The sequence below is a fragment of the Glandiceps talaboti genome, chromosome 4, assembly GCF_964340395.1.
Source record: "Glandiceps talaboti chromosome 4, keGlaTala1.1, whole genome shotgun sequence".
Classification (NCBI taxonomy): Eukaryota; Metazoa; Hemichordata; class Enteropneusta; family Spengelidae; genus Glandiceps; species Glandiceps talaboti.
This window is the reverse complement of record NC_135552.1, coordinates 14,607,807-14,629,276: the sequence shown is the minus strand read 5'-3', so window position 1 is coordinate 14,629,276 and position 21,470 is coordinate 14,607,807. Positions and strand designations below refer to the sequence as shown.

General features: G+C 35.6%; 2 protein-coding genes across 2 annotated transcripts; one reads left to right on the top strand and one right to left on the bottom strand.

The window, feature by feature from the left end:
- Positions 1 to 314: 314 nt before the first annotated feature.
- LOC144434210 (transmembrane protein 106B-like) lies at positions 315 to 8,611 on the bottom strand. Its single transcript, XM_078122664.1, has 6 exons — positions 8,419 to 8,611; positions 6,730 to 6,793; positions 4,492 to 4,661; positions 4,079 to 4,179; positions 2,032 to 2,172; positions 315 to 371 (listed from the first exon to the last, which is right to left on the bottom strand). The coding sequence occupies exons 1-6, from the start codon at positions 8,609 to 8,611 to the stop codon at positions 315 to 317; spliced, it is 726 nt and encodes a 241-aa protein (XP_077978790.1).
- A 1,064-nt stretch (positions 8,612 to 9,675) lies between these two features.
- Positions 9,676 to 21,224, top strand: LOC144433825 (lanC-like protein 2). Its single transcript, XM_078122199.1, has 9 exons — positions 9,676 to 9,869; positions 11,006 to 11,126; positions 14,366 to 14,573; positions 15,060 to 15,207; positions 16,097 to 16,237; positions 16,625 to 16,807; positions 17,856 to 18,032; positions 18,723 to 18,795; positions 19,510 to 21,224. The coding sequence occupies exons 1-9, from the start codon at positions 9,765 to 9,767 to the stop codon at positions 19,584 to 19,586; spliced, it is 1,233 nt and encodes a 410-aa protein (XP_077978325.1). The 5' UTR covers positions 9,676 to 9,764; the 3' UTR covers positions 19,587 to 21,224.
- Positions 21,225 to 21,470: the final 246 nt, after the last annotated feature.

The window sequence follows — 21,470 nt, the reverse complement described above, 5'->3', positions numbered from 1 at the left end:
GAACTGACTACAGCTGTAAATACACTAGATGTAGAACTGACTACAGCTGTAAACACACTAGGAGTAGAACTGACTACAGCTGTAAACACACTAGGTGTAGAACTGACTACAGCTGTAAACACACTAGGTGTAGAACTGAATACAGCTGTAAACACACTAGATGTAGAACTGACTACAGCTGTAAACACACTAGGTGTGGAATGGAATACAGCTGTAAACACACTAGGTGTAGAACTGATGTGTTCCCTGGAAGATCAAGCGACAACATTCGCTGGATTGTTTTCGTAAAGTTGTGATTTGTCAGAAGAGGTAACTTACGTCACAACAACTGCCTCTGATCCACTGAAAGTTACATTGAGTTGTGTAAATATCTACAAATAAAACAAAAACAACATATTGTAATTGAGTTCTGTAAAAATATATAGGAATTAAAAGAGAAAAAGAACTGATGTTAATTGAAAACAAGTCTTCATAGAAGATGTACAAGTTTGACTAATGGATGGAATAAATGCATATTTCCCTTGTTCTTAATTTTACTGTGCCCAAGATTTTTCTTTAAAACGGTCACACTTAGGCAAAAAAAAAAGAAGAATTTTTCTGGTCATGGCTCACATCACTTAAATACCCTCATGTCAGTCTTTTTTTTTTGTGTGTGTGTTTGTCCAGCTCATGCAGTCTGCAGATCCGTGGGGAAACACAAAAATAACCCTCCCTACTTCAGTGAAGACAACTGCAGAGCCAATCATGAACAAGGAAATAACATCTGCCCCACATACACACTTGCTCTAAAGTACTTTTTGGGGGCCTTAAATACCACAACATGTCTGCAATATGCAAGAAATAGCTTCATTTTGAAAATCAACCCTGAAGGTCATGGTCAAATGTCATGGGTTTGCACCTGATAATATGGAATAGAGTCTCTATGTATTATAGTTTTTGACTTATGCAGTAAATGTTTCATATTTTTTACCACAAATATGGCCGATATTCTGTCAAATTTCCATATGTTGCAAAACAAAGTGGACGTATATAATGGCCCATAGAATTTGTCACCTGTATGCTAAGTTTGAATGAAATTGAATATTGTATGTCAGAGAAATGATAGGTAATGAACATATGGACAAAATCGCTCTAGCGCCACCTTGGAGGGTGGGGTGAAAAGACATGCTAAAAATTAATTTAATTGCAGTTTATGAAACAATGGATAAAAGAAATTTTGCATTACTAAAACACCAAAGAGAGAACACAACACAATTATGACACAAGTCACATATAATCTCTAGATTTGACATATGAAATCCTGACAAGTTAGCACTTTGTAGAAACATATATCTTAGGGTGATCTTATCTTTTTTTGTGCTTCTCATTACCGTTTCATAGTAACTGTGGTATGGTCGGTTGATTTTTTTTTTAAAAAGTAAAACAATAAAAAATCATCTTGATGTTTTTCTGCCTCTCCTTTCCCTCCTCTCTATCGTCTTTTTATTGGATTCCCGATAATAAGCCCTGTCCCAGCTTCTCTACACAATTGGCATGTTCTTAGCGCCCCCCCCCCCCCCATTTGAATAACTTCCATCATGAAAGAAAAGTGCTGTTCATGAACAAGTGTCATTGCTGCTGCCATGACTGTATATGTTGTCGATAGTCCAGACACTTTTTTATTCTTGCCAGCAAGGGCGCTGTTCCACAAAATATTAAGGGCGTGTGCAAATCATCGCATCAGTGCAGTAAGATCGTATCTGCTATGCAATTGTATAGGCAGATATGACCTTACTGCACTCATGCGACAAAATAATTGTATATAATTTTTTTGTCAGACTCTCAGAGCTGAAACTTTGGTTCAGTCGGGTAATGAGAAACAGGAAAAAATACAGTCACACTTATCAATTTTTCTACTGAGATTGTGGGTGACTTTGTTGTATTCTATACTTGTATCCATTTGCTTTTATTGATCCTCTACATGTGTATTTATGTCTGTTGGACCCAAAATAACAAATAGACTGTGTATTATCAATATTATTTCAGTCTTACCTGTACTGATTGTCTGGGTTGCATAGTGGCAGTTGAAGTCGTCACTGAACTGCCAACAACTGTATCATGATACAGTGCTTGTAGAGTCACCTGGTTGAGTGTGGCAGCTACAAAATTATTATTTGTAACATTAAATGTATTCTGTGAAAATGAACGTATAAGACAATATTCAATCAATTTACCTATGCAATGAATTATAATTCCAACTTCAAACATGTGTTATGAATTCTACCACGATGGTCACATTTAAAATCATCAGTGTAACAGAGCTCATAAACAAAATGGAAAGGTATAACTTGACAAACGAGAAGAATACATCTTGACTCAGAAATCTAAACAAAGTCATGTTGAACAGAGGTTTCATGAATCTGTCAGTACAATACCACTTGTCATCAACTCACAGGCAAACTCAGCACTCACACACTAACAGCATCATCCAACACCATTAATGTTCCAACCAATTATCGAAGGTGATTGGTCTGGTGGTTTTTGACTCTAAGTCATCGACAGACAGACAGACAGACAGACAGACAGACAGACAGACAGACAGACAGACAGACAAACAGATAGACACAGGCAAACACACCCACACACACACCCAAACACAGACACATACATACACACATATTGACATAGACACACAGACAGACACATATATGTACAAACACACATCTGTATGCATGCACACACACACATACATACACACATACATACATACATACATACACAGACTGACGTAGACACACACAGACAGACATTTCACCATGCCTATGGCACTACTGAACACATTAACAGCATCATCCCAAGGCATGAATCGATAGCAGTTGTTCAACGGACAGATTTACAGGAACGTCTCCTTCAACATATCATAAATTATATGATAAAGGAAAACAAAATCAACTGAAGTACACCATAGCTAGTAGACCCTCAAGAAGACCTCCAGTGTGGGGTGTGAAAACATGAGTAAATAAAGTTATAATCATAGATGGAATGACTTGTCGGCCTCTTTTATCAAACTCGATTAGGACATAAAGTGACAGTCAACAGAACCCAGACCTTAAATTGAAGGAGTAATTTAATTCTGCACACACTATATCCTACTCAGCTAGGTCAGTGAATGCCGACTAAGACTACGAGCCTGACCTTTGATTTTTACGATTGTACTGATCTGAACTACATTGTTTTCTTGATGAAAACAGTTATGCCCCGCCTTGAACTGCTGATTAGAATTAAAAGTTCAAACAGAGGTCATTATGAATATTAGAAATCAAGTAAGATTACTGTATTTTTTTCCCCTTCTGGTGATTAGAACCATTGTTGCTATGGTAACAATTGTCGACAGCTTGTACTTCATAAGATATCAGACTTGGCAAGAAACTTATATTTGTATCCAATCAGTGAGGGTGCGTTCTTGTGAGCAGTGCTAGTCTTATGGAACAGCATACCACTTGAACTTTGTTCTTGTCAACTATCAATAACTTCAAGAAGGACATCAAGACGCAACTGTTTGCATGAGCTTTCTCTAACTTTTTACATTGATCTACTATTGTTCCTGTTCAGCGCTATAAAACATTTACGTCATATTGGATTTTGGCACTTTTCTTTTGATTGATTGATTGTCTGTTTTCGATGTTGTCATTCCAGAAGTATATCAAGGACATAACGCTAAAAAGTGTCTAATATCACCGTCATTTCAAAACCTTTTATCATACACCTATATTTAATTTGAGCGACTGCAAACAGAATTGGTTGCAGATTACTATGAAAGGCTCAATTCAATACAGACGTTTAAGGGGTTGGCCAACATATGAGGGTACGCGACACGGCATACCTTATTCATAAGAATAATACATATCCCATGATGCATCATTCAAGATGGTAGGTTTGCCAACTCTATATACCAGAATAAAGTGACTTTTCATATCAATTCACGGTATTTGGAGTGACTGTATCAAGTAGATAGTTCAAGGATACATTGTAATTAAATCATAAAACAAATTCCTTCAGTGCAACATTCAAACAAAATAGTGTACAAAGTTAAACTCACCTTGAGGTGAATCAAGAGATGGCTTGTTAGTGCCATTGGGTGATTTTGAATTTCCGACATTTTCCCCTGTGATTTTTTCAGTTTATCGTCAAAGTCCAAAACTGAAAATGTGGAAGATACAAAACCAAAGAAACAAAGTGAAAAATGTCGGAAATTCAAAATCAGCCTGAAATAAATTATTTCCACCGCAGTGAAAACTTTTTCACCACGGTGTAAATAATTTCAGGTTGACTTTGATTTTCAGACACTCAGACTGTCACTTTGTTTCTTTTGTTTTGTATTTTCCACATTTTCAGTTTTGGACAATAAACTGAAAAAAAATCACAGGTGAAAACATCGGAAATTCAAAATCCCTCAATGGCACTAACAAGCCACCATGTAGATATTCAATCATGTCCAATTGTACAACACACTCACTTTTAACTGAAGCCAGAGATATTCATGTCCAAGTGTTGTATTCAGCTTTACATCTTCAGTTCTTACTTTGCTTGCTTGTAGCGTTATCTCACGTGGGAATAGGAAGAAAATGAGTAGACCAGCTATGGCCAAACAAATAAATATTGCTATACAGACGTATAATGTCCTGCAATAAATCAAAGTCAAACAATCAATAAAATTACTACCCCATAACCTTCTCCCAATCATACAATATAAGGATGACCCTATTTTTTTTCTTCTGTTTCTCAGTACTTTTTCATAGCAACTATTGGTTGGTCAGTCAGTTTAAAATAAAATACCGCCAATGGCGTTGTAGCACGACTGTACAGTTTTTAAAAATGTTTATCCATATGCGAGTCCATGCTAAAATTAGGTGTTCATTTGCTGAATGACTATCCAGTTGCCTATCCAACCATGTTGCTATCTTTGTGATATACGTGATCACTTGGTTGTTGCTATGGGTGTGGTCATGTTGCTAGATATATTTGCATACATTTTTGAATGTTTTTGTTCACTTTTGTATGAATTCCTGATACTATCTTTGCAATATATGTGATCATTTGGCTGTTGCTATGGGTGTGGTCTTGTTCTAGGCACATTTGCATACATTTATTGAATGTTTATTCATTTGTCTTTCAATTCCTGTTGTTATCTTTGCAATGGGATTATTTGGTTGTTGCTATGGGCGTGGTCTTGTTGCTAGGCAAATTTACATACATTTTTTGAATGTTTGTTCAATTGTCCCTGTTGTTATCTTTGTGAAATACGCGACCATTTTGCTGTTGCTATGGGCGTGGTCTTGTTGCTGGGGATATTTGCATACATTTTTGAACTTGCCTACCAGATGATGTTGTTATTTGAGCAAAATATACTGCCATGGCAGAGCTGAAAATTTGGTAATGAGAAACAAGGGAAAATATAGGGTTAAAGCAAGCCAGTTGATTAAGCCACAGTGAGAGATGAAGCTGAACTTTGCTTTGCTTTGAACAATAAACTGGTCTTATTAACAAATTGTCAGCTAAAATACAAAAACAAGTAAAATACGACAATGAAAATAATCATCTTAAATAATATTCATCTCGTATGTCTGTGGATGTGAGAGGCTTAATATTACAAATGTTTGAGTAGCTACACTGCAGCTGAACTGACTCAAGTTTGAATTCAAATTCAACCAATAATAACATCAAATCCCAGACCTATCTGCCAGTAATGTGTTACCAAAAACCACAATTTTTTTTACCAAAATCACATTTTGATTATAATTTCCCGACTAGATACTCTGAAGGTCAAGTTCAAAGCCAACTGTAAAGGTCTTAAAAGAAAGCTTGCACCTGGTAATATAGGGATTGGCACTTCAATTGAGTTTACTGTATATCATAGTTTTAGAGTTATGCAGTAAATATGTATTTTTAACCACAAAATATGGGTGTCATTCGGTCAAATTTGTATCTGCTATGCAAAAAAAAGTGAGGTGCAAATGTCCCATATGTCACATTTGTGTCAGGTTTGAATGAAAATGGATATTGCATGTCAGAGAAATGATGTGTTACAGGCACTTGGCTGGACAGACAGACAGACAGACTGAGGGACAGATGGGGCACATTGTAATATACTCCTTCTTCAGGGGCTAAAAAAAGCCATGACAGGTCTGGTGGTTTTTGACATATGCATATACAACACAAACACACAAACAAAAACAAAACAAACAAAAAACACTTCACCTGTCACAACTGAACCTTATTTCAATCATGCTAATGAGATAAGGAAGCAATATCTGTTAACGTAGATTGTGCCTTTGAAATAACTCTTTTAACTTTTGTTGTTAATTTGTTCAGGAAAATTCCAACCAATTCTCAGTTCAAATCGATTTTAAAAATCAGGATAGCCACACAAATTTTGAAATAGAGGTCACAATCAAAATGTAGTCATTTAATCCAATATGGCCACCAAATACTTATTAACTCTATTGGGGGGGGGGGGGGGGCTATAACAGATTGATGATATCCTTGAAAACAAGACTGTGAAACCCCAAATATCTTTTATTATTTCACAAAGACCATAAACAAGCTTTCATATGGCAAAGTTTGGAGAGAAATGAAGAGATCTGATTTTCAGGGAAATTTATCCCAGAGGCGCATTCTACCTTAATAGAGGAGGTTGTTGATGATGATGCTAATACTAAAACAGGTACATATGTGAAGGTTATAACTTACGTTCTCCTTGGTCGTAAACGTTTGTCACTGTATGGTATTAGAGCTACCAATTCATCTTCTTGCCCTGAATTACAACAAAAATCAAAATCATTTCATTTTGGCATCACTTTGATACAACATTAACGTGCTTAACTACCACACACTACATCAGCTTGACATGGATGGGGGGGGGGGGGAGTTGCTCATTTGCTTGAACAACTTTTGGTTCATGATCTCTTATTAAGTTAGACAGGTCAGAGATGATACCACATTAGCAACTAGACTAGTTTTTGACAATGTCGTCACCAGAGGGCATAATCTCACAACCATCTCTAATTATTAGTATATTATCATTACATTCTTAAATTATACAAGCAAATTTAAATTAAAAAATTTAACTATCCAATGATTTCTGTTGTCATATACAACCCACAATTACTTATAGCATCTATATCAAGTACAACCCATAACACTACAGTAAAGCATTTTCTGTATGTACAATTACTTGTAGCATCCATATCAAATGTACATGAAAGTATAATATACTGTTTAATTTGCTAATTGACCACATAAGAAAGGTCATATGTTAGGCTTGTAAATGAACCAATTGAAACAGTATACATTTACACTTGATATGAATGCTATAAATGATTGTAGCACATAGAGGAAGTGAATTACTTCAGTGTTACTTGTTGTAAAAGCTGTCAAAAGACTGGCCTGAAAGATCCAGTTGTTGTTTCGCTTACACTATCATGACTATGCACTATCATGACTATGCGATATAGCTCCCCAACCAAGAGGTTACATAAACGGACCTGACACTGACCTTTCAGACTATCAAAAGACATGAATGTTAAAAAGTTTGTACAATGTGTTAGATTGCCATCTCTTTGTTTAGTCTGAGTGTAGTATTGTAAAGTCAATGACCTTGCCATACTTCTGTAAATCTTATTGTTAATCTATGCATAATGAGGCTTAAGCCTAATGAGGAAAAAACACCCCTAAGAACGTTCCCTCCAAATTTCAGACCGATTTGCCCAGTATTACATGTAAACTATTTATCTAATCTTTATTACGCTGCACACACTACCAGAGTGTGGTATGGTACAAATTTTGAAGGAATAAAAAAGGAATATTGAAAGGTTCATAATTGATAAGAAGTATACAAGCATTGTAGTTTTTTTAGTTTTAAACTATTTCACCAAAACTCTTCTTTTTTTTAAAACCCAAATCACACACCAGTGGTCCACTGGTAAGATCATTTTGATTTGAACTATTTCCCAACTAGACACCCAAGGTAATAATATTAATATGTACCAGCCAAATATCATGGCAATCTCCGGTTCAGCGGTTTAATTAACACATCCACACTGACAGACCAACACTTTCCCATAGCACTACTGAACGTTAATATCAGTTCAGTTGTGCTAAAAAAAACCTCAAACTCAAAACTAACGCTACAATTTTTGCAGCTTGCCAGTCCGTAACCTTGTTGAAACCATACATCCATGTTGAAAGCTGGCAGACAGTGGAAGTGCGTGACATTACGTAATACTATTTATACAGTCTGACAATACACGTACACAGACACCCAGTAGGATTGTGAATAGGTATATTAGCAAGGCGCTCAAACTTACAGTACTTTACCGGAAAAGGCGTTACAGTCATAGTTGAAATCTAACTCAGAGAACAAGACGAAACGTCTATTACCTCGAGGAATTTTCCCCGTTCCTCTACATGTCGGACATGTCAAGCCATCGTGGAGTTCTTCGTACTTGTATTCAGCTGAACTGCCTGACGCTGCATCGTCCTTGCTGCGAACAGGACTTGATCTGTTATTTTGCGGAGATTGTATACTACCATAATCATTAATGGGTGAGGAGGCAAAATGTTGCGTGCTCATTGCCTTCTCAGTTCAGTAATTCGGGTGGTAGGTGTGTAACGTCACGCGACTTGCCAGTATTATTAATATTATACTGATCTTGAAGACAGAATTAGGGTCGAGTCTCGCTAGCTACATGTACATGCACTATGCACTTTGTATGTTACAATCTGGACATTCGTCTGCGCAGCCTGTCTGCGCATATTTATCGTGCATTCACGTTGAAATCCCACCTCGGTCTGGATATTCATAGAATTTGATACTTTTATAGAGTTTGAATCTTTAAATTCAACATGACAAACATTATTATGAATAAGGCTCTCTGAGAAGTGGACAATCCAGCAAATGTTCCGAAAGAATTACAACATTTTTATCGATTGATCACAGAGTGCATCGTGACTTATCCAAGTGACATAAGACTTATTTTCGAAACAAAAAAAATATACGTATGAAATTTCTTTGATGAAAAACATGTTTACACATAAAAACAAGCAACAAGAAAATCACATGGCATGAAGTTTATATCTAGAATATACATGGGCCGTGTTTATTGTTTTTAGAACATCGCATAGAAAGTATAACTCCTAGTCCTAGCTGATCAATGATGACTAAAATTGAATCATATCGAAAATAAAAATTGCCTTGAAGAAAGTTTGACTGTCATTTGACTTTATCGGCAAAAATAAAGATCGAGGTCAAATTTCGTGAATTTTCATAAAGTTATTAACTGTGCGGTGATTTTTAGCACAATACATTGTACCACAGAATTGAGAAGCAATGCAATGCCTTGAAATTATTGATCATGAGGACGTGACGATCACGAGTGATTGCGCAGTGCGCAGCTGCACTGTCTCATCAGTACATTATTTTGTGTGACCAATTCATGCTATGACGGATATTGGTATAGAAAAAATTGATAGAAATATAAGTAATTTTTATTCCAAATGTATACTATACCGGCGTCTATCCAATCAATTTATATTATTTGTGTCACAATCATTTCTTTGACGCATCCTCATCGTCGAATCACGTGCTTGTACACACGTGATGTTTACCTCCAGCAGGTGTGAACTATGAACTCAACATGGCGCGTGGATAGCTAGAAGTGATGTGTACTTCACTCGCTGATTATCCCTCCGATCGAAGTAAGACTAGGTAAAACAAAATTAAAATAATGAGTAAGAGAAAGCGTAATGCAGACGACGTTGAAGACAGAAGAGAGTTTGCGAACAATTTCGACGATTATCAAGGGGAATCGTTGGTGAGCGCAGACGGCCAGGTAACGTAACGTTAATTTAATTACAGCCCAGCTTCAATTAGTTTGTTTATCAATGACGTAACCCATGCGTTAGTGTCGAATCGATCTAATGTCATGTCAGGCGCCAATATTCGTCTTTATTTGCAAGGAAGAAGACGCAATTTCGCCTAGACAACCTTGGCTTTGAAGTTTGAGTACATGTATTGCTAGAATATTTCCGCTTCGCCAATGTGCCTACTGTCGTCATTACAATTTATTTCCGATGGCCCATTCTGATTGCCCAGGGTTTGGATTAGTCTTTGATAATGATTTCCAGAGCTAATCGTGACGTAATGAATTCCGTAGCCGTGAATTCGTTTCATTTCACTGCCTACTCGCCCTACTTTGCCCCTTCCTGTCGACCCACAAAATCAGGGCTATGGCTGTATATGAACTGGCAGTGAAAGCAAAAGTACTCCCTGGCTTCTCAGAATTAATAACGAAATTCTTACATTTTGTAAAAACTTCTATTATTGTCATTTTGCGAATTAATTGATACCCATGTGTTTATTCCAAAAACTGTTTAAGTATTGTTGCACTTCACAGCCAACTGATGGTGTGTATTGCAAAGATAACATCAGGGATAATTGACAAGTGGATAAACATTTAGAAAATGTATGCAAATATACATAACAACAAGACCACACCCATAGCAACAGTGAAAGGGGGGGTGCTTTATATTGCATAGCTAACAACAGAAATATATGCAAGAGGATATTAATTCAGAGATGAACAAATATATATAAATATATGAACAAAGTACAGTGTATTGCAAAGATAACAACCAAGATGGGTAGGCAAAAAAATCAAAAAATCAAACAATATTCACCTAGTAACTAAGACCACACCCCATAGCAACAATGAAATTATGAGCATACACATAGCAACAGCATAACTCGGGAGTTTTTAGCTACTCATGTATGATTAACTCTTAGACTTTAATTATCTCACTTCCCCCCTAAATGATGACTACATTTGTCTGAAAAATAACAACATGGCAACCATGAGCATACACAAAGCAACAGCATAACTCAGGAGTTTTTAGCTACTCATGTATGGTCAGAGATTGTCCCATTTTTGTTTTACTTAATCATGATATTTGTTCTTTTCTTTTGTAGTTATATAAAGACTTGTCTACACATATTCAAACATGTGTACCATCAATGTTGGTTGGAATGGAAGAAGGTCTGAAGTATAACAGTGATGAGAGGGACTACTCTATTTATACTGGGGTCACAGGTAAACAATCGTTTTATGAACTTGACACTGGGGTGACAGGTAAACAAACACGTTTTGAACTTGATACTGGGGTTACAGGTAAATGAACACTTATGCCCTTTATCTGTCATAATGTTGACACATTGTTTGACATGTACGGGATTAGCAGTCCTCTACCGGAGCTAATATTAAAGTTTGTGTAGCGGGTTATAACCACGTCCTTGTCTGAGTTGCCGCTGAAGTCTTATCAGTATTGGATAGTGTAAGACAAAGGGGGACTTAGAAGGTGTGAATTGGGTTGACCTTTGTAGTTCAAGTAAAACCAGTCCGGCAAAGTCAGAAACCATATGCCTGCACATGGAAGTATAGAAGGGGAGCCTCCATGGTCTCAAGAATGAAATGCAAGAGTACGACCCGGACCAAAATAATTTGCCAAAATTACGAGGAGAACTTAATTACGGAGAAAAATAGTTGTGGCGAGTAGTATTAAAAATAAGTCATACTACTGTACCATGAATGGAGTAGTGACTGCACAGTAAGGGTTTAAGGATGAAGGGCACAACTGTTACCATTCAAAAGAAACGGTAAACATTTAAAAAACGAATTTTACACAGATCTTCAGATGAGCTACACTATAATATTAGACACGTCTCGTTGTTCAGTCATATCAGGGCTTGTGAATGTTGTATGGCTTATTTCTTCGCCGTGAACACTGCATGCTGTGTGTCCTCACCCGAATGTGTACACTTTTATCTCAGTTATTATCATCACCTAGCGTGGCAAGGGGTGAGACAGTGTGTACTTTATCTTAATCTAGTCTAGCAAGGGTGAGATGGACTAATCCTGCCATCCTGTGAACTTGTCGAGCATAAGTACAATAGACACCGGTGGAAAGATAAACAACGCGGCTCCGCCTTGTTGTTTATCTTTCCACCGGTGTCTATTGTATACTTCATGAACTTGATACTGGGGTTACATGTAAACTTGATACTGGGGTTACAGGTAAACGAACACTTCATGAACTTGATACTGTGGTTACAGGTAAACTTGATACTGGGGTTACAGGTAAACGAACACTTCATGAACTTGATACTGGGGTTACATGTAAACTTGATACTGGGGTTACAGGTAAACGAACACTTCATGAACTTGATACTGGGGTTACAGGTAAACTTGATACTGGGGTTACAGGTAAACAAACATTTTATGAACTTGATACTGGGGTTACAGGTAAACTTGATACTGGGGTTACAGGTAAACTTGAAACTGGGGTTACAGGTAAACTTGATACTGTGGTTACAGGTAAACTTGATACTGGGGTTACAGGTAAACGAACACTTCATGAACTTGATACTGGGGTTACAGGTAAACTTGATACTAGTCTTAATTTACTACATTGAGGATACAAGAACTACAATAAATGGTGACAACTTGGCAATGTTGTGACAGATCATACCTTGTGATTATTATATTACTATCACTGATACAAAGAAATTAATGTTTGTAGAACAAAGTGTAAATTAGTAATACACAATCTTTCATACAAATGCTTGGCCATGAAAATGGTACGGAATTAAGACCTTGTGGACTAGTCAATAATTTCAAAATTGAGAGACAGTGAGTGTACAGACAGTCAGTACAGTAAAATGTCATGTGTAGTAATTAACTTAGACATTCAGACCTTTGAAGACAATTAGGTATTAGTTTAGAAAGTGAAAATAACTTATGATGCAATAGCTTAAAGGGAAAGGATATCTTGTGAATTCACTTTGTTTTATAATAAAAAGTTGGATGTTAAGTGAGATAAAATGTGTTTCGTTTCATTCACTTTCACTTTTATCGGTATGGAGCTGGCATAGATCCAAGCTTAGATGGAAGTAATGGGATAGGTCACTTCTGCAAACATTTTGATGACTGTTTCTGTTGTATTGGTTCAAGAGATAGACTCAGTCCAACTACGACAATTGAAGTTAAAAGAAGTGGGTGGGATTACATCTAAATGTTGGCAAAGTGTGAGGTAGAAATTAAAGATGTCTCGACCAGTCACTATGATCTTCTGATGATCTTTATTAAAACCGATGATTCGACAACGCAACAGTAGTAAAACAGGGTAAAACTCGAACGTAATCCTGGATGGTAAACTCATCCAGAAATACGTTCAAGTTTTACCCAGAAGAAGGCAACTGTTGCGTTGCCGAAACGTCGGTTTTAATAAAGATCATCAGAAGATTATAGTGACTGGTCAAGACATCTTTAATTTCTACCTCACTGTTTCTGTTGTTATTGTAATCTGTATAAATATTCAAGCAGTCAATATGTTTGATGGAACTTGCCTGGCAATGGTTGTATATCACTTCCACCTAAGATCAGATCAGATCAAAGCCAGCTCCATACTGATAAATGAACATGATGAAACCAACATATTTTATCTTGTTTAACATTCAAGTTGTTAATAAACATAGTAAATTGACAAGATAGAAAGATTTTTAAAAATGTTAAATATGAAAAGTAGTTGAATTTTGCTCAATCCATATGGACGAGGATTGTTTTGGAATTGTTAATGTATAAAACAATTCTGTCATGGCTTCCTACTTGAAAATCAATGTAAAACAACATTGACCAAGTCTGTGTTTATAACTCAGTACATTTCAAAAAAGCTAAAAAAAAATGTGTAAAATGTTTGTTATTTTACATACAATAACAATTTTAATTAAAACAATTTTATCATGGCTTCTTTCTTGAAAAATCAGTGTAAAACGACACATGCCAAGCCCTTGTTTGTAACTCAGTAAGTTGCAAAAGATTAATAAATGTGTAAAATGTTTGTTATTTTATGTACAATAACAAACATTTTACACTTTTGCAATTTACTGAGTTGTTTTTAAATAAAATCAAAATCAAATTAAATACCCAATCCTCTCATCCATATGGCCACTTTCATGGATATAAACTTGTCACAAAAATAAATTCTAACTTGTCACTAGCTTGCCAACCTTAACCACATCAGGAAACCCAATAGGAAGTCGAGTTGTTTGACTATCTCATTAGCAACAGTCATAATTACATAACTAACATTTTATATGAATTAAGACCTTCACAAGCTAAATCAGTTGCCTGCATGAAACTCTAAGTGCAACATACGACTTCTTATTTCCTCAGACATAGTCTTCACACTATTATGTATGTAAATGTGGTCTCTAAGTATCCAGTGACTTGAAAATATGTTGATATGAATTCCCACTCTTTTCTTTGTTTTCAAGGCATTGCTCTGCTCTATTTACATTTGTACAAGATATTTGATAATGAGGAATATCTGAAGAGAGCCAAAAGCTATGTAAAGACGGGCTTACATCAGTTACATCACAGACGACAAACTTTTCTGTGTGGAGATGCAGGGCCTTTATCTGTTGGAGCAATACTGTATCATATAGAAGGAAAAGAAGGAAGAAGCATGGAGCTGCTGAATAAGTAAGCTTTCATATGATTGATGTTTGGAAATGTCAATTTCAGTTTTTTGTTATCTTTTTGAAATCCTTTCTTACTAGTGTATACAGCAAGGAAGTGTTCACAATTTTAAAGTACAGTAAACTGGTAGTAATATATTACCAGGTAAAGAATGCCTGTACTTAATTGTGTTTTTCATCATCACACCTAAAACATGATGGGTCCCAGTTGTTTGGCTAAAAATTGCATGAAAAAAATAAGTGTATATGAACATATTGGTGATACTTTCATTTCATAATCATACTTTAACATTCTGAATGACTTAGTCAGAAGGAAACTTTGAATCATTTCTTTTATTGAAGTTCCCAAATTTCAGCAGTAAATGATGATCTGGTTGCCCACTTGAGGAAATGATGACGTCTGGTCACTATTGAAAGGGAATCACAAGGATGACATTGGTAATTTGGTCAATAGTCATATTTATTTTTCAGCATGTTTCTTTTCCCACAGACTGAAAGACATGCAAGTACAAGTAACCAGTCCAGAATATGGTCTTCCAGATGAAATTTTATATGGCAAATCAGGCTACCTTTATGCATTACTCTTTGTTCAGAAACAACTTGGAAAGGATATCATCACAGATGAACTTGTTCAAAAGGTAAGTGTCTTACAAGTACATCATTGTACATTGTATACTGTACATTTGGTTACTGAAGGGAATATACCATCACATTCTGTACATTTGGTTACTGAAGGGAATAACAGTAGATTTATACATGGCAGTGTGACAAATTTGTAAAAAACAGATTTGATCAAAGATCAACAAGGGTGAAAAAATGAAAATAATTACGGTACTTCATTTACCAACATAAATACATCCCTCATGTATTAAATTTTTGATCATGCAATAAAACCTATACTATTAAAGATATGGTTGTGAATTCTGAGGAGCCAAAAAATATACTGAATGAACGCCAATATTATGGATATAAACATGTAGAGTGATGTAGTTTTGATGGTTCTAAGGCCCTGCATTTACATCATGCCGTTTTTGAAATGAAAACACAACTATTTTGTTGCATTTGCACCTACGACTACCACAAGGAGAAGACAAAAATACTTATGAAAATGCAGCGATCTGAAAATGCTGCTGGAAGGGAATTGTTTTGAAAATGATCCATTTTCATTCAGAAATGGAGTCCAATTTAAAGGGACGAAAATGGAAAGATTCAAACACAATGTCGCATATAAAACCACCAGAAATACAACAATTTGAAAAACACACATATTTGACCTCTGGAGTGACCCCATCAATTGCCATACTATTATGGTGTCATTACATTTGCACATCTGTAACACCTTCGTATTTGAATTATTCCGTATTCGATATTTCCATGTAGACAATCAAAAATGCATTCCAGTCTATCATGCAGACATGTGAAATGCATTTAAATGAAAACAAGTGATATTCATGTTCACATTTTATTTAAAAATGTCTTCATGTGAAATCAGCCTGCAAAACTGTGTATCGTTTTTCTATGTGATAGGTGTGTAACAGTATACTAGCATCAGGACGTTCATTAGCTAGAGAACAAAATTGCCGGTCTCCCCTGATGTATATGTGGCATGAAAAATATTATATTGGTGCTGCACATGGAATGAGTGGAATACTGTATCTACTAATGCAGGTAAGGGTATCCTTCCTGGATATATTTTGGAAATACTTGGAAAATGTGTCAATTCCCTGGAATGCCACTCCAGTAAATAAGTGCATTTCCATAAATCTTTGAGCTCTGGAAAGTCATTGCATGATTTCACATCACATAAATTTTTGCGCTTTTTTAAAAACACAAACAAAATTGAAACTCTATTTAACCTCTGTTGTTCTCACACTGGTCCACCGTTGCATCATGGGACTTAGCAGACATACATATTTATTAGATGCACACTGAATATTCATGACTATTTATCTAAAAGTAGTAAGCACTTAGGAGTGATTTTCCTAACTCTGCTCATGAGGTATTTCATTGTTTTTTTTCTTATTGGTTAATTTACCAGGCGTTTTTTTCTTACAGGTTGACTTACCAGGTGTAAAAGAGTACTATGACTCACTAATCAAACCATCCATAGATTTCATAGATGGATTAAAGTATCCATCAGGAAATTACCCATCATCCCTCAGTAACAGATCAGATAGGCTTGTACAATGGTGCCATGGTGCTCCAGGTGTTATTTATATGTTATTGCAGGCATACAAGGTAAATATTAATATGTTACTGCAGGCCTACAAGGTAAATATTAATATGTTATTGCAGGCATACAAGGTAAATATTAATATGTTACTGCAGGCATACAAGGTAAATATTAATATGTTATTGCAGGCCTACAAGGAAAATATTAATATGTTATTGCAGGCCTACAAGGTAAATATTAATATGTTATTGCAGGCCTACAGGGTAAATATTAATATGTTATTGCAGGCATACAAGGTAAATATTAATATGTTATTGCAGGCCTACAGGGTAAATATTAATATGTTATTGCAGGCATACAAGGTAAATATTAATATGTTATTGCAGGCATACAAGGTAAATATTAATATGTTATTGCAGGCCTACATGGTAAATATTAATATGTTATTGCAGGCATACAAGGTAAATATTAATATGTTATTGCAGGCATACATGGTAAATATTAATGCGTTATTGCAGGCATACAAGGTAAATATGAAAAAAGCATTATGCAAGGGAACCAAAGATTTTAGAACTTTTCCAAGTGCTATTAGGTCAGAGTATATAACTTTGTATTCATTTTGTTCTTGTAAAGTGATCTTGATCTAACTCTTACCCACAATGCATCACTGTACAGCTGCTTCATTTCTCTTTCCTATATTTAATACCAACCATACTTTATCTGTTTTAATATATATGTTATCTCTGTAAAGAAGAATAAATCAGAAATTAAACGTAGGAAAATAATTTGCCTCCTAGCAATATGTTATTGGACCATCTCCAGCAACCAGCAATACAGCATGGGTCCATCCAAAGCAATGCATCATGGGACTATCCCAAGCAATGCACCATGGGACCATTGCTTGGGATGGTCCCGTGATTCATTGCCTGGGATGGTCCCTTGATACATTGCCTGGGACCATCCCAAGCAATGCATCATGGGACCATACCAGACAATGCATCATGGGACCATCCCAGGCAATGCATCATGGGACTATCCCAGGCAATGCATCATGGGACCCATATCCAAGTATAAATGTGTGACATTTAATGTACATGTGTCTTTTTTTTGTAGACTTTTGGAGGAGATAAATATCTTGATCATGCAAAGCAATGTGCTGATGTCATATGGCAGAGAGGATTACTGAAAAAGGGTTATGGTATATGTCATGGAACTGCTGGCAACGGCTATGCATTCCTAGCACTCTATAATGTTACCAAAGACCTTAAAGATTTATACAGAGCTTGTAAGGTACGATGTACAGAGACATACACATTTTACTCTCCATGTTATATCAATAATCAAAAACCCAAAATGTGTAATATTAAGGAACAGAAACATAACATATACATTGTTATGTTCAGTGAGATGTAGTACATTGTGTTGCACTATAAGACTTTATTTACATAATGTTGACATATACATATGATGATGATGATGATGTCATTGTCAGAATTATCTCATGCATTTATACATTATATGTTAATTTATCGATCATATCATTACAACTCTCCTTTTTTTTTTGAGTAGTGTATATATCTAATATATCCCACTAATTCTGACACCATGTTATGCTCAGTGAAGCTCAGGACATTGTTTTGTACTGTTACAACTATAAGACTTTATTTACATAATGTTGACATTTGCATATCATCATGATGTCATTTCCATAATGATCTCATGTATTATTGATTTTTTTTTTTTTTTTTTTTTTTTTTTTATTTACGTACAAAACAAAGAAGTATACAGCACACAAGGAAAAACAGAACGAAAAGAATACTAATGTATTATTGATTTAGATATTTAATGTTTAGACCATATCATTACTCAAATTAAAATGCACATACACATCATTTTAAAAGTACACAATTATGAAGAGATATATCATGAATTATGGCACAAAAGTTTACATGTGGATTCCTTCAAATTGTCTGATTACAGTTTGCCGAATGGTGTACAGAATATGGTAAACATGGCTGCCGAACTCCAGACAGGCCTTACTCACTCTTTGAAGGTGACAAATTCTTTTGTTTTTATGCAAATATGCCCAGACTATTAAAAGTAAAGATTTCTGAAGTTTTGTGTTTTTAAGTACGAGCTTTAGTGCCCCCATATTATTACGATATATAAGGTTGTCATGCCTTATTGGGTGTTATCATGTAATACCATTGGTGTACTGTCTCCTTCTGTGGGAAAAACCTAAAATCATGAAACGCCATCTACTTGGCCTTCATTTACTCACAGTTAAGTCTTGATTGACATGATTGGCCAATGTGTGATCAGGTGATATTGGCCAGGCATCATGCACTTTGATGACATCACCAGGCATAATTTCAGGAAGTGACATCATGTGTGCTTGCATGAAATGCTTTTCAAAGCAAAGCAAATTGTGAAATTGCATCACAGAGTGGTAGTGTAGAAACACAACAATGTTTGTTTGCTTGTTTAGCAGTCCCTGATAAGTAGGACAGTAATTTGACCTTGAACTTTGACCCAAACACCTGATGTATAAGATGATAGGAGAAAATTTGATACATTTCCATAAAGTAATAAGTATATTTTACTTAAAATTTAGCTTTTTTAGTAATTTGACCTTGACCTTTGACCTAAACACCCACTGTATGATATATCTTACTTTTATAGAAGAACAGGTGGTCAGTTTCCATATATTTCCCCTGATGGTCATTCTCTCGGTGACTAACTTTCCCGTTGGTTTTTGTTATTTCAGGTATGGCTGGAACTATTTACTTTCTATCAGATATGTTAACTCCAAGCAAAGCAAGACTGCCGGCACTAGAACTCTAGAATATGAAGATGTTTGATCCGACATATACCCGTTACAATATGATGGCAAACATTACCTCGTTGTTTGAAGTTATCATGTAAAAGCCCCAGTACTAAAAATAGTGACAGGTCTTACTATTTTTTTTCCCTTAATTTTTGGTTATTATTTTTGAATATTTATGGTGTTTAACTTGCTGTATAGTTTATAAGTGGCTATAGTGATAGTGTAGTGACTAAATCCATCTGTGATCTGACAGAGGTAAGGGATTGCTTAGGTAGAAAAAAATAATTGTGTGTTTCCCCTAACATGGCATCAGAAAATAGGGTAGGTAGGTCGTGATTTTATTTTATTTCATTTCATTTTACCGTTTTAATTGTAACAGTTTTTATTTTTGAAAAATATTGCTTCGACCCAAAACCAAACGAAATGTCAGTCAGAATACCCCTTCTATTATAGTTTGATGAAAATATGTACAGACATTGCTGGAGAAGGAAAACGGACATGCATGAAGGTTAAGAAGACAAAAAAGGAATTTCTTATCTTTTTATTTTAAATGAAAAATGTTTAGGGTTGATGGTTTAAACTAGGGTCGGTTGGGTAATCGGAAACGCACAATTTTTTTAAATTTTTTCTGAGGAAAAATGTACATCACTGTACTTCATAGATGTATATAGTTACTGCAAGGTTTATTTTGTATCGCATATTTAGAGTTATATAATTTTTTAGTAAATTATCTAGTGTCACTAGTCAGTACTATCGTTATTGTTACAACTACAATAATAGAATTTAAAGTTTAATTTTCTTTAGAGTATGAGCTGAATCACTCCAAAATTTTTGTTATCTTGTCGTCTGTGTATAAGCACCCGATAGGCACTAAGATGGAGGAGGGGTTATAGCAATTTTACGTCTGTATCCCTGCATCTGTGGACAGCCATAGCTCAGACACCCACGACTGGGTTTCAACCAAACCTGGCGTAAATGTCAGATACTGTAGGAAACACAATAATTTAACACAGAAACTGGCCTATTCAAGTATCTACCCTATTATCAGAGATAAGCTGTCTTAGAAGACCTTGGCCAGTCTCCAATGTCAGATAAGTTTACACAATAACAGGAAATTAGTATGTAGAGAACATCATTCAAGTGTTGAGATTTTCATAAATAGTTTAACGTTTTCCTGTGATAAGGCCAATTCATGTAATAGTTAGTATATGAGTATAGACCCTGTTATGGACATACGTAGATGGTGAGCTGAATTTGGAATTTGCTTGTTGCTAATGTACCATATTCCAGTTACCAAAAAGATATAACATTTCATGGTTTGGCCACTAGGAGTGCTGTTCACAAGCTGTTATGGGGGCCCAGAAGTGAGGGCCAGAGTATTGTTAGTAAAGACAGTTGTGTGTACTGTTTTATAAGTGACTACCAGTAATTGAAACTTGCCTAATCACTACTGTAATTCTCTTTTAAGAACGCACATTTCATGTACACACAGTTTGTTCACAGCTGCATGCATTGCCGTAAGATCTGCAACCATGATCAAATTTTGCCGATCCTTGGGCACCCTCTTCTGATCCTTAAGTGTGAAATGGTCAGAACTTAGGTAACCAGAATATGTTGTATTGCAGAGCCTTGTCTTAAAACAATTAACAAGATTGTGAAGGGGGGGGGGGGGGGGGGGGGGGGGGCACTTATAATGTCTCTGAACATGGAAAACTTTGACATTGAATTTCCAATGTAAGGTCAAAGATAACTCCCAGGTGACAGTGCATGTCCAATTTGGTCACCTACCTTGTATATAAAAGCAAAAATGTACACCATTATTTCTTTGTATTCACATGTGACATAAGTAAAGTGAATACATTATGTATTTTGTGTATATCTTATATCGGTGCTATACACAT

What these genes read in the sequence shown, in the direction of transcription:
- LOC144433825 (XM_078122199.1), top strand. Translation starts at nt 9,765, where the DNA reads ATGAGTAAGAGAAAGCGTAATGCAGACGACGTTGAAGACAGAAGAGAG. An exon ending in ATTTATACAGAGCTTGTAAG is followed by an intron (nt 18,033 to 18,722) that starts GTACGATGTACA and finishes GTCTGATTACAG; the next exon opens with TTTGCCGAATGGTGTACAGA. An exon ending in GCCTTACTCACTCTTTGAAG is followed by an intron (nt 18,796 to 19,509) that starts GTGACAAATTCT and finishes TTGTTATTTCAG; the next exon opens with GTATGGCTGGAACTATTTAC.
- LOC144434210 (XM_078122664.1), bottom strand. Translation starts at nt 8,611, where the DNA reads ATGAGCACGCAACATTTTGCCTCCTCACCCATTAATGATTATGGTAGT. An exon ending in AACGGGGAAAATTCCTCGAG is followed by an intron (nt 6,794 to 8,418) that starts GTAATAGACGTT and finishes GTTGTAATTCAG; the next exon opens with GGCAAGAAGATGAATTGGTA. An exon ending in CTGGCTTCAGTTAAAAGTGA is followed by an intron (nt 4,180 to 4,491) that starts GTGTGTTGTACA and finishes CCACATTTTCAG; the next exon opens with TTTTGGACTTTGACGATAAA.